This window comes from Thermobia domestica, chromosome 7, assembly GCF_964235325.1.
Source record: "Thermobia domestica chromosome 7, izTheDome1.hap1.1, whole genome shotgun sequence".
In the NCBI taxonomy this organism is placed as follows: Eukaryota; Metazoa; Arthropoda; class Insecta; order Zygentoma; family Lepismatidae; genus Thermobia; species Thermobia domestica.
In genome coordinates, this window is record NC_137460.1 from 111,630,928 (window position 1) to 111,645,441 (window position 14,514).

The window sequence follows — 14,514 nt, forward strand, 5'->3', positions numbered from 1 at the left end:
AAGGCAGAATCAATTTGCTCGCCAAATTTGCTTTATAACATAACGGACATAGAATTGGTATTACACTTGACTAATATAATATTTGCAGTGAAACAATTGTAGAATGAGAGATAATTAAGAACATTTATAGCAAAGAGTTGTACTTTGATGATTTTTATTTATTTATTTTTGATTCTATAGTAACAAAATATAAATCAGAAAACAATAACAGAATCAGGATTTCCTCATGCTAGACTTATAATTTGAATATTTTGCATTTTCTCACTTTTCGCATGTTTGTAGATCAACAATGAACTACTTGGTGCAAGAACTGAGGAAAGCGACTTCACTGCTGAAGAAACAAGAGAGCGAAATGTATTATCAGAAAAAACATTATGCAAGGTATGTAAGATAATAGTTCTATATTCTTTCCTCAATTACTATTATTATTATTCCTCTCCTGATCTGGATAGGCGATATACAGAAACTTATGAATTTAACGGAAACACGTCAGATGTATGATTTGGCAACGGTTAGACGGCGACCACAGCGCCAGGCTGTTGATGGTAATGTGCTAGAGCAAACTCCGTACTACGTGGATCAGCAGAATGAAAGGTGCAGTGCACTGAACAGATTGTGATAGTGTAAAATGGTCGAGCTCTCAGATTTTCAAAGAGGGCAAATTGTTGGAGTTTGGTTATGTAGTACAAGCGTAATGAAAGTAGCAAGTGTGTTGGGTGTGTTGCTAGGGACAATAGGGACAGTGTCCACGGCAATGACGCCCTACAAAATTCAGAGTAAAAGGAAATATGCAAAGAAGAAGAGTGGTCGGAAGAAAAGTCTCACTGACAGGCCTTGCAGACATTAAAAAAGGATTATCATTCAGAACATTGTGCGACTCTGGTACAAGTGACGGACTAATTCAAGAGGCATTTTCCACAGTCTGTGTCAACAATCACAGTTCGTCGTGAGTTACACGACATGGACATACGGGATTGGGTTACACGGTGGAAGAGACCATAACGTTTTAGCACGATGGCAATGGTGCCACGAACATGTAGTATGGACAATTGATGACTGGAAACGTGTAATATGGTCGAATGAGTCATCATTCACCTTATTTCAAAACACGGGCCATATTTATATGTAGCTGATGCACAAAGAAGCGTATGATCCGGAGTTTGTCTGGCTAAACATGGCAGCTTTGTGATGTTATGGGCCGCAATATCCTGGTTTTCAGTGGGTCTTGTGCTGACGCTTACCGCTCGAGTCAGTGTTTGTGATTATGTCCTCAATTTAAGGAATCACGTACATGCTATGGTTCAGATCTTGTTTCCGGGCAATAAACAGATTCCGTGATGCTAATTCTCCCGTTTGCACAGCTGAATCTTTGCGGCGTGGTTTGAGGAACATCGGGATGAAGTTGAACATCTCCCCTGGCCCGCCCAGCCTCTGAACCTGAACATAATTATCATCTGTGCTCCGTTTTGGAGATACGAACCCGGCACAGATTTCCTCCTGCATTCTCTCTCACGGAACGAGTAATGCACTGCACGCGGAATGGTGCAGTGTCCCACTTGCTACTATTTACCGCTATGATCCCATTCTACGTCGCTCGGAGATATTCTGAGGGCGAAAAGTGGTTCAACTCAATCTGGAAAGTTTCATTTCTTTTACGTGTTTTCGTTAAATTGAACGTATGTATGTGGTTGATTAAAACAAACAACACCCAGCATGTTCATAAGAAAACAAGAACAAAAAATATTTACATGGTATTATGAATATCGTCTATGACCTATCTATGGCCAGCATTTCTCTACTTTTCTTAACTCTTTCATACACTCTGAGGATGAGACATTTAATTTTGAAAGCAAAATATCAAGAAATCAAATCGAAAGTTGATGTTCTCATAGTATGTTCTCCTGTTCACAAAATGTACGTTTTAGATCTACAGAAAGGCACATTTAAATATGTTGACATACCTCTAGTATCATTCCTTATTTATTTATTTAGACATCCAAATGATTTAGTTTTTAGTTTGTATGTACCTTCCATTTAAATAATATTCAGTAAGAAATTATTTTTTAGCTCGAAAGCATGAAGATGGTTACCCGTTGGGTACTTGGCCTCAAAAATCAAACCAAAGCAAAGACTGTACTGTCTGTACTTAAAGCGTTTCTTGCAATTGAGAACACTAATGCAATTCCACACCATATAAGGTAAATTGAATTTTTTTTTCTCTTTGAAATAACCATTATCAATATACGTTATTCATATTGTAACATTTCGCTCCTGTGCTTATATAACTATGCTAATTACAACTTCCTGTCGATTAGTGCATTTTTAAAAGATGTCTGTGAAGTAATAAAAATGATAGGCATGCAAAATGGTAAATAAATTCTCTAAATATTAGATTTTAAGATTAATACAACATCTAGTGATATTGTTGGGTGGAATAGCTACAATATTATTTCAAACAAATGCTCTTTCACTTACATGAAAAAAGATTTGATAGTAGAAACATAATGTGGAAAAGATGCAAAACTTGTTTGTTATTGGTATCATTGGGTGAAACTGCTACAATGTTTGCTATTTGTTCTTCGTCTATTTATATTTCTTCATGTATTACTACAGAATAATAAATAAAATAAAATTACCCTAGCATAAAACATTCATCTTGTTCGTCTGCAGAAATGACGCTAAACACGAAAACTGACAACAGCTTTGAACGTACGCGAACTTTACAGTTCCATAGTTAGATGTCAAGCAAAAAATGTTTTCCTTTAGCTGCGAGTCCCACAAACAGAGAACCTACCACCACTCACAGAAAAGATTCATACACAATGCCCGTGCTGGACTTGGGTTCCGTCCATCTGCATTAGAAAGACAGCAAATGGATTAAAAATGTTCTATTATGAACAATTACAATTTATTTCTACATGCCATTATTGCAATGTTACCTAACCCTGTGTCACAGCGTGACTGGGAAATATTACTGAGGTCTGCTGCAAGAAAACTTCGTGATGTTTTGAAAGTAAAACGCCATGGTATACCAAGCAAAAGTGTCCGCCTGTTAGCCGACAATGCTTCCATCCAAGTCCAAGAGACATTGTATGTTACGTTGAGCCTCGGCTACCAGTTAATTACCCAAACACCATACTACTGTAACTTTATGCCATCAGACTTTTCTTTGCTTCTTTCCGAAAAACAACCAATTGCTGAAAGGAAGGCGTTTTTTCTTTCGGATGCTGTCATTTTCACTGTCGACCATTGGTTTCCTGACCGATATGAATGGTTCTGAAATTTGAACGACTGTGTGTGGAGAAATGTGTTACTTTGTAGAAAAAATATGTGGCAAAAGACGAAGAGCATGTGTCAGTTTCAAACTTCTAGCTCCACTTTCTCTATACGATGGCAAAAATTTATTGATCACTCCATTTATGTAAATATTAAACCTATATTTACCTTCAAAGCAAAGATCTTCACACTTACCTGTTCTTTTAACTTCCTGTTTGTAATTTATTTTTTCCATGTATTTTAAAGTATAATTGTTGATTAAAAAGCAGACTTCTCCTATGAAACACTTATATTCAACAGAAGTTGTTCTTTTAAGAATTTCAAACAGAATCCTAAATATTTAAATATTATTTGCTCCGTCTAGCGAGCATATTGCCACAAAATATTTCCAGCCCATACCTCTTATAATATTAATTTTGTAATTACAAACTTCTTGTTGTAAAGTTACATAGAAATGGTTTTCTATCTTGAAAATTAATCTATTTAATAAAGTAGAGTCCCAATTCAACGAAGTAATACTTTTAATCCTACACCTGAACAGGATTCGGAGCAAACAGACGAAGTCCGAACGTAACAATTCCACCCAACTATACCAATAAATGTCGTATTCATCTTAAATTTTTTTTTAAAAAATAAAAATTTATTTTTTTGCCATGTATTTCGAATGTCTATCTTTTCCCTACTATCTGATAAATATTTTTTAAAAATGCATTAAACTAACAGGATATTGGAAGTTATTTTTTACGCCCAGGAGCGAAAGTCTTAATTTGTGTTTAAAGTGTAAATTTCATTTAACAAATTGATATAATGGAAGAAGCTGTTGCTTTCCTACAGAAGTGCTTAACATAAAAGAAGTAAATAAGGAACTATATTATAAGGAAATGAAGGATGATATTTCATAGAACTTTGTATGATCTGTCAGGAAAGTAAATGTACACCTATTTTTCGAGTCTGGCATTCCTGCGCTCCATCCGTGGAGAGTATGAGAATTAAATCAATCAAATGTTTACTGAGGGGCAAAAAGAAAAGCTTAATCTGAATAAGACATTGCAGAGGGGCACAAGCTGTGAATACGAATAGTGCATTGTGTAAATAAAGGACGACACCGAAAGAGAAAGCCAGAAACAGCTGTTAAACTTACAAAAAAAGAGTAAAAATTGTCGAAGTGGGAACATAAAACACAAATACAACAAATACGCCGACAACTAAACGGTCACCATGCCATGAACTTGGTGTAGTGGTTAAGGTGCTGGCTTACAAATGCAAAGGACGCAAGTTCGAATCCTCGGCAAGGACATTTTTAAAAATTTTACAACTCAATTTTACAAAATTTTACAAAATACATACAACTCATGAGAGATGGTAAAAGAGGTCGTATTTAGTTTTTCGTAGCAATTATTATTGGTAATGTTTAGTACTGATAATACTTTTTGTCTTTGCGTATTGCTTTTATTCTTTTCTTCATTTCCAAAGAGAAGAATATCCGAACAAATGCCACAAAAATTCCTCATATTTTGAATGTAAACGCCATTTGCAATTAGTGAAGAATAAAAATTGAACGTTCCGATGTAGCTGCTAAAAGTAAAAAGAAAAACATGGAAGTGGACCATACTCATGCTTATTAAAAATACAATTTCTACATGCCTTACACCTCCCGACCACGTTTCTACGTTAGCAAGTAAGAGGTTTGTGTTTAGGTTAGGTTGGTCAATACGTTTTGCAAAGGGGCCCGGTTTAGCTCTGACGCACCACAGGTGCGAGAAGGGAGAAAAACACTTTTTCTCTCTCCCTCTGTGTGTCTATTTATCTATCTATTTGTATATATATAACGCTATTTGTGAATGCCATAACCACCCTAATTATCAGCGGATTGAGACGAAACTTGGCACAAACATTAATTGTTGAAATATCTTGATGAGTTCGTTAACCAGAATAATCAGATGAAAATGTTCAAAATGGTGGCCCTTCAAACTCTTAAAAAGTTCCAAGGGAACCAAATTTCGCCCATAAATAGGTATTCAGAAAGTTTGAATAAATTTTCCTCTTTTACTGAAATATTTGTGTGCAGAAACTTATTGAAATATTGGTCCCGATTAATAGCCTAAAGAAGGTTCACGCCCTTTCGCTACGGTCAGTTTTTTTTTTTTTTGCAGGAGGGGGTTATCTTCCTATTGGAACAAGATGATTGTTACTGATGATATGAAATTACACATTGAAAGTGAAGTAACTTGTGTAACGTGTTATTTGAAAAGAATAATATAATAAATGTGCATTCCTCTAACACAGAGAACTCATGTATTTCGAGTTCGGGAGCCTGAATGGCGAGGAGTGTTATTTGGTTTGCTTTTTAGTAACACATTGCATTGCAAATAAAGGTAGGCAACATTAGTGGTAAGTAAAACAACAACAACAACAACAACAATAATAATAATAATAATAATAATAATAATAATAATAATAATAATAATAATAATAATAATAATAATAGGTGTTGTTTGTGGCAAGGCAATATCTTCCTCAGTTCTTCTTCAAAGGTAATGATTGTAACGCCATATCTCCCTTACAAACAAAATATTAGCAATTTATATCGAGAGAACGGGAAACTGTAGAGCGATGGGACCAACGTTGGACAGTATGCACTCATAGTACTCAGAAAAGTAAACGATTTCAATGCAAAATGAACGAAGAGTCATTGTCATGGGTACTCATGGGGCCACGGCAGAGCCCTCTTTAGGCAAAATGTCGATAGCTTATATCGAGAAAACAGGAGGTGATACTGGGATGGGACCAACTTTGGACACCGTGGACCCATAAAGCGCATCGAAAAAAATAGGGGAGGGGCGCCAGGCAGCCGTACTTATTTCCACATAATAATATAAAATTATGTTGTCGAAATACACACACGAGTTAGCTACTAATATTTCATATTATTATTATTATTATTATCGACAGCGTCTTTTCATTACGTGTGCGTGTTTGACATGAAGCCAAAGAGAAGATCCATCATTCGTAGAAAGAATAATAGTCAGTTACTTTAACTGTGAACGACAGCGAAAAATACGAAAAGAGTAGACTACCTGTAGCGTAAAGAAGCAATATTTTCTCTCAAATGGATAAAAAAACAAACCGAGATTAATTCGAACTCGCATGGACGGCGCGAAAAGCCAGTGCTTTGTCCACTTTTTTTTTTAACTGACTCACTGAATGTGTTTCAGTAACTTACTTATTGCTAATTTTACTTGCTTCACTAGTTTAACTTGCTTTTTCTAATAACTTATAACGACAGAGACACGAACACAGAAACATCGAGAACAGTTAAAAATCATAGATGCTCTCCCGCCGGGAATCGAACCCGGAACTCCATACGTCAAAGGCGCACGTGCTAGCGACTAGACCAGCGGGAAGGGCACCACTCTCTCCCTGTGTCGTTAGGGATTACGACCACTGTCTTGCCAGCTATCACTTCTGTGGGTTGTATACTATGATCACATGTTTCTTCTCTGCTGCAAGAGTAAAACCTACATTATATGTAATACATGAGGTATTTAGACCTACATGCTCTTCATATAATGTAATAAAAGGGTCATGCTGGGAATAAGAAAAAGAACATTCCTTGGACAAAACGGAAACTATTGGCATCAGAAATATTTATCTACGAGGCGTGCGCAGTAGTATATTTCAGAATAGTTACTGTTTTGTTCAGTAAACGAAGAAAGGGGTATAAAAAAGCAAATATGTCGCGTCAACGAGATCGACCAGATTTGACAGGGGCGGAAGCAGATGTATAGTAATACAACAACTTCGCTCAGTTGATACGAGCCGAGCCGGTTGATATCACTACCCGAGTTGGTCTTCTGCTTGGGCTCAGGAATTCGACCGTGCAGGTCTCAGCCTTAATTTTAAGAACTACAGTATAATTTTAAGTACTACAAGAAAAATACCTTTGACTCGACTCGGATTGAACTCGAGTCGAGTCGAATTTTGGCTCGACTCCTGCTCATCCCTATTCGTATTTGTATTTTGTTTTCACTTCAACAATTTCTACTCTTTTTTTTCTTCGTTTACCTATTGTTTCTGGATTTCTCTGTCGGTGTCGTCCTTTATTAACACCATACACTATTCTTATTCCCAGCTTGTGACCCGCTTCAATGTCTTATTCAGTTTAGGCTTTTCTCCTTACATTGACTTGACATGTGATTGATTTAATTCTCACTTTCCGCGCACGACCGATGAAAATGTTTTATTATTATTATTATTATTATTATTATTATTATTATTATTATTATTATTATTATTATTATTATACTATTGAACTTGCACGGCGAAATTACTGTATAATACGATATCATTTCTGTAATTTTACTCCATTGTATGTTATTTAGTTTATTAATGGGCACTAAATTGTCTCCAGATCAACGAATAAATTAACTACGGCATGCACTTTGGTGGAAATATCATTGCAATAAGATTATTGGTTCGTTCCAAACATGTTCATGTAATGATATTTCCACCAAAGTGCATGCCGTAGTTAATTTATTCGTTGATCTGGAGACAATTTAGTGCCCATTAATAAATTAAATAACATACAATGGAATAAAATTACTGAAATGATATCGTATTATACAGTAATTTCGCCGTGCAAGTTCAATAGTATAATAATAATAATAATAATAATAATAATAATAGTAATAATAATAATAATAAAACATTTTCATCGGTCGTGCGCGGAAAGTGAGAATTAAATCAATCACATGTCAAGTCAATGTAAGGAGAAAAGCCTAAACTGAATAAGACATTGAAGCGGGTCACAAGCTGGGAATAAGAATAGTGCACGGTGTAAATAAAGGACGACACCGAAAGAGAAATCCAGAAACAGCAGGTAAAAGGAGAAAAAAGAGCAGACATTGTTGAAGTGGAAACATAAAATACAAACACGAATAGGGATGAGCACAAGTCGAGCCAAAATTCAATTCAACTCGAGTACAATTTGAGTCGAGTCAAAGGTAATTTTCCTGAATTGAGTTCCGAGCCAAGTCGCTGTTTTCGAGGTCTAGTTTCGAGTTGAGTTGAGTTTGATAATGGCTCTCTCGCTCGTTCAGCTCGTTTTAACTCGTTTTGAAATAATGGCCTGATCAGACTGGAAAGCAAAAGCCATGAGAAATGTAAGCAGTAATGTGGAATACTTTTAGTGTTGCTCACGACAGAGGTGCGTCTCATCTCGTAATTTTAGTGCATCTCGTGGGGCAATTTTAGTGTATCTCGTCTCGTCTAGATAACGAGAAGACAAGAATTTATTATTATTATTATTATTATTATTATTATTATTATTATTATTATTATTACGAGACAGCCTCAAATGTCGTAATCACCAATATAAGTATATACTGTAGTTCTTAAAATCAAGGCTGAGATCTGCACGGTCGAATTCTTGAGCCCAAGCAGAAGACCAACTCGGGTAGTGATATCAACCGGCTCGGCTCGTATCAACTGAGCGAACAGCTCGAGTCGGCTCGGTTGGGATGAGCCGATGACCCGAGCCGGCTTAGTTGGAACAAGCCATCGACTCAGCTCAATTGAGCCGATGGCTCGAGCTTTCTCGGTTGGGATGGGTCACCTACTCGGCTCATGTGAACCGGTTCGAGCCAGCTAAGTTGAAACTAGTTCATCAGCACGTTTCGACTCAGCTCAACTAAGCCGATGGCTCAAATCGGCTCGGTGTGGTGAGCTGTTGGCTCGGCTCACTTCTCGATTCGGTTCGATATTGAATGAGCTGTAAGCCGAGCCGCTCGAGCCGTTGAGAAACCCAAACCCGGTCCCAGCTGTTTTGAATATGTTTGGATGAAGCCTATAACTTTTAACAATTTTTTGCTCGAGCCAGCCCTAATACTTGCCCCTTCGGAACTCAAACCCAGAACGTGACCGATGTCCGATGCCTCCTGAAGACTTCCAGACGACCGAGATCGACAGTCAATTAGCTTTTACTATTCAGATACAAACCGTATATCTTTTAAAGATTATACATGGAGTTGATATAATAATAATAATAATAATAATAATAATAATAATAATAATAGTTTTAAACTTGCCCTGAAATTTGGCAAAACTTACTTAAAAGTAGAGATTTCGGGGAAAGGGTTCCGTACCTTCAAGACACACCTCTGCAACTACCAACATTTTAAACTAGAACCTTTTATTGAAGTTTCATGTAGAAAGTATGTTTTGAGGAAAATAACTGTAATAAATATAACTGAATATCACGCGACAGTAAGGCATATAATAAACTAATTTTTAGAATATGCAGAGGTAAATATAAAAGCTTTGCTACAAAAATACCTACACAGAGCATAATTCAATGAGCTCTGAAATACAATGTAACGAAATAGCCTATGAGATTCAGTCTACAGAGCAATTGTTACTTAAAGAATGGACATACACTATTTCGAGAATCGAGAGAAGACGGGAAATGTTTACGATACTTTTCGTCTCGTCTCGATTCTCATCTCCAAAGAGAGACGAAAATTTTGATTTAGCCCTGACCCGTCTCGAATGTAAAATGTTAATTCTCATGTTATTTTATTTGTTTTAGAAACGAAATGAGAAACTCCTCTTCTGGTGAGCAACATTAAACCAAACCGAAATATTCTTTCCAAATGTCACGTTTCTCCTTGTAATGGTATGACCTGAGCGATAATTTAGCTTCTAGCTTTTAATCTTCTACGAGATAATAATAATTATTATTATTACTATTATTATTCCTGAAGATTTGATAGTTCAAGTATTGAAACATCCGAGTATTCAAATATCTGAATATAATAAAACGTATGTTATCGCTGATCAATCGCCATCAAAAATTCTAAAGTAAGAAAAAAAATTGCAACGTGCATTCGCAGAAGCACCTTGACCACTGAACCGCGATCGCTACGCGGTAAACGATCCGTCTTTAGTCTGGTTACGTTAGGTTTCTTTGTCTCCGCTTGCAAACTTGTATGTTATATTTTTCGATTCAAAATGTCTTTCGTATTTCTTTTATGAAGTCGGCAAAGTTTATATTAATAACTTGAGTTTTTCTTAAACCACTGGTTCACAAGTTCGTTCTTTCTCCACACGAAACTACAAATATGACAGATTGAATTCTCATACTCCCCATTTCTTTCAAAGCAGTCGCCATTACCTGGTCAAAGACTTATTTCCGCCACGATTCATATTAACCAAAATAAATTCATTTTTCGGAAGCGGATTCATTTCACTTTCCGGATTTCGCAAAATTATGGAATTCAGTTATACTCCGGAATTCAGAAGAATTTCGGAACTCGGAAAGAATCCGGAATTTAGAAAATTCCGGAATTGAGAAAAACTCCGACTTTCGAAAAAAATCCGGATTTTCCGAATTCCGGAATGTTAACGAAATCAGAAATTTCTAAATTCCGGATTTTTCCGAATTCCGAAATTATTACAAAATTGGATTTTTCCGAATTCCGGAATTTGTCCGGCTTTACTTTCGGGAGTCCGAAAACTAATAATTCCGGAACGGGCTATCCCTAGTTTATACACAACCTTTCAGAACACTAAGCTAGTAGCTGTCTACAAACAAACAAGTAATGCAAAGCATGTTGTATACTGCAATACGTTATGTATTAAAATCCGACACCATGACCCTTTTATTACATTATATGAAGAGCATGTAGGTCTAAATACCTCATGTATTACATATAATGTAGGTTTTACTCTTCCAGCAAAGAAGAAACATGTGATCATAGTATACAACCCACAGAAGTGATAGCTGGCAATACAGTGGTTGTAATCCCTGACACAGGAAGTGAGCGTTGCCAGCGCCGCTGGTCTAGAGGCTAGCACGTGAGCCTTGGGTGTATGGAGTCTCGGGTTCGATTCTCGGCGGGAGAGCATCTATCATTTTTAACTGTTCTCGATGTTTCTGTGTTTGTGTCCCTGTCGTTATAAGTTATTAGAAAAAGCAAGTTAAACTAGTGAAGCAAGTAAAATTAGCAATAAGTAAGTTACTGAAACGCGTTCGGTGAGTCAGTTAAAAAAATAGTGGACAAAGCACTGGCTTTTCGCGCCGTCCATGCGAGTTCGAATCAATCTCGGCTTGATATTTTATCCATTTAAGAGAAAGTATTGTTTCTTTTCGCTACAGGATGGATTTTCTCTTTGGTTTCATGTCAAACATGCTCACGTAATGAAAAGACGCTGTAGATAATAATAATAATAATAATAATAATAATAATATGAAATATTAGTAGCTAACTCGTGTGTGTATTTCGACAATATAATTTTATATTATTATGTGGAAATAAGTAAGGCTGGCTGGCGCCCGCCTCCCTAATTATTTCGATGCGCCTTATGGGTCCACGGTGTCCAACGTTGGTCCCATCCCAGTATCACCTCCTGTTTTCTCGATATAAGCTATCGACATTTTGCCTAAAGAGGGCTCTGCCGTGGCCCCATGAGTACCCATGACAATGACTCTTCGTTCATTTTGCATTGAAATCGTTTACTTTTCTGAGTACTATGAGTGCATACTGTCCAACGTTGGTCCCATCGCTCTACAGTTTCCCGTTCTCTCGATATAAATTGCTAATATTTTGTTTGTAAGGGAGATATGGCGTTACAATCATTACCTTTGAAGAAGAACTGAGGAAGATATTGCCTTGCCACAAACAACACCTATTATTATTATTATTATTATTATTATTATTATTATTATTATTATTATTATTGTTGTTGTTTTACTTACCACTAATGTTGCCTACCTTTATTTGCAATGCAATGTGTTACTAAAAAGCAAACCAAATAACACTCCTCGCCATTCAGGCTCCCGAACTCGAAATACATGAGTTCTCTGTGTTAGAGGAATGCACATTTATTATATTATTCTTTTCAAATAACACGTTACACAAGTTACTTCACTTTCAATGTGTAATTTCATATCATCAGTAACAATCATCTTGTTCCAATAGGAAGATAACCCCCTCCTGCAAAAAAAAAAAAAAAAAAAAAAAAAAAAAAAAAAAAAAAAAAAACTGACCGTAGCGAAAGGGCGTGAACCTTCTTTAGGCTATTAATCGGGTCCAATATTTCAATAAGTTTCTGCACACAAATATTTCAGTAAAAGAGGAAAATTTATTCAAACTTTCTGAATACCTATTTATGGGCGAAATTTGGTTCCCTTGGAACTTTTTAAGAGTTTGAAGGGCCACCATTTTGAACATTTTCATCTGATTATTCTGGTTAACGAACTCATCAAGATATTTCAACAATTAATGTTTGTGCCAAGTTTCGTCTCAATCCGCTGATAATTAGGGTGGTTATGGCATTCACAAATAGCGTTATATATATATACAAATAGATAGATAAATAGACACACAGAGGGAGAGAGAAAAAGTGTTTTTCTCCCTTCTCGCACCTGTGGTGCGTCAGAGCTAAACCGGGCCCCTTTGCAAAACGTATTGACCAACCTAACCTAAACACAAGCCTCTTACTTGCTAACGTAAAAACGTGGTCGGGAGGTGTAAGGCATGTAGAAATTGTATTTTCAGTAACCATGAGTATGGTCGACTTCCATGTTTTTCCTTTTACTTTTTGCAGCTACTTCGGAACGTTCAATTTTTATTCTTCACTAATTGCAAATGGCGTTTACATTCAAAATATGAGGAATTTTTGTGGCATTTGTTCGGATATTCTTCTCTTTCGAAATGAAGACAAGAACAAAAGCAATACGCAAAGACAAAAAGTATTATCAGTACTAAACATTACCAATAATAATTGCTACGAAAAACTAAATACGACCTCTTTTACCATCTCTGATTAGTTGTATGTATTATTAACAAAAATTTTTAAAAATGTCCTTGCTGAGGATTCGAACTTGCGTCCTTTGCATTTGTAAGCCAGCACCTTAACCACTACACCAAGTTCATGGCATGGTGACCGTTTAGTTGTCGGCGTATTTGTTGTATTTGTGTTTTATGTTCCCACTTCGACAATTTTTACTCTTTTTTTTGTAAGTTTAACAGCTGTTTCTGGCTTTCTCTTTCGGTGTCGTCCTTTATTTACACAATGCACTATTCGTATTCACAGCTTGTGCCCCTCTGCAATGTCTTATTCAGATTAAGCTTTTCTTTTTGCGCCTCAGTAAACATTTGATTGATTTAATTCTCATACTCTCCACGGATGGAGTGCAGGAATGCCAGACTCGAAAAATAGGTGTACATTTACTTTCCTGACAGATCATACATGTACAATACATTTGTTTATGTCGTGTCACCAAACCAAACCAAGCAAAACAAACATTATAAAATACAAATTTCCCCATTCCAATCTATGATGATAATTTTGATAACATACTTCCTTTATTGAACTGTTTCTTGTCACTATGATGAGAGGATCGACGTAAAATTCAAGATCTGTAGCTTGCGTTTGAATACGTTACACCATAATCGTAATCGCATAACTTTCTTATTTGCATATTCTCTTCGCAATTTTTGTACCTCGCTGAACCTCCTACGTAATAGAAAGGGAATATAATATTCATCCATCAGTATTGTTGTGCCTTGGAACTAACTAAGCGTGCAGCGTTTTTTGAATAGTGGTCGTTTCTTTTTCTCTGTCTCCAAACACCGATGCTTTTTAGTTCCGTCAAATTTGAAGAAAGACATAATACAGAAGTTCTGGGTACATCGTAGTAGCTGTTGGAATTCCAAGAACAAATTAAATGTAACGTACAGAGCATCCAAGCTATAGGTACACTCATGTCCAAAATTATTGTCGCCTGTCTATAAATATGTTGTTGTAGGAATATAATTTGATAATGAATTCCCCGGAATTTCTTATAATGTTAGTATGTGTAGAATCAACAATGACATGCATGTGGCAAATTTCATGTCAAAAGAGCAGTAAATAAGAATAGAGCGAAAATAAAACTTTCTTGTTCATTTAGCAACATTTTGTTTTATTCATTCTAATTTTCGTATTTATAATTCTTTTCCTATGAAATTTACCACAAATATTTATTTCCCGATTATATACAAAGTATCAGTATTAAAAGCACCTTACAAAACCATTATCAAATTATATTCTTATAAGACAGTTATAGATATACGACAATCATTTTGGACATTAGTGTACATAACCGTAAATCCAAATGTATGACGCATTGTTTAGGAAAGAACAAATTCTCTGCTGAATAATAGATGGCGGGTTTTATCTAAAAAATATTGAAGT

At 36.0% G+C, this 14,514-nt stretch overlaps 1 protein-coding gene across 3 annotated transcripts in view; it reads left to right on the forward strand.

The window, feature by feature from the left end:
- The window catches only part of LOC145690341 (sister chromatid cohesion protein PDS5 homolog B-A-like), a 104,026-nt gene that overhangs the window by 77,233 nt on the left and 12,279 nt on the right, over window positions 1–14,514 (forward strand). For 2 of the 3 annotated variants that reach the window (XM_081765138.1, XM_081765139.1), the window contains 2 exons: window positions 283–381; window positions 2,068–2,198. In XM_081765138.1, the coding sequence (XP_081621264.1) occupies window positions 283–381; window positions 2,068–2,198 (230 nt within the window). The remainder of the gene's footprint in view (window positions 1–282; window positions 382–2,067; window positions 2,199–14,514) is intronic. The other variant, XM_081765140.1, reaches the window with a different exon arrangement.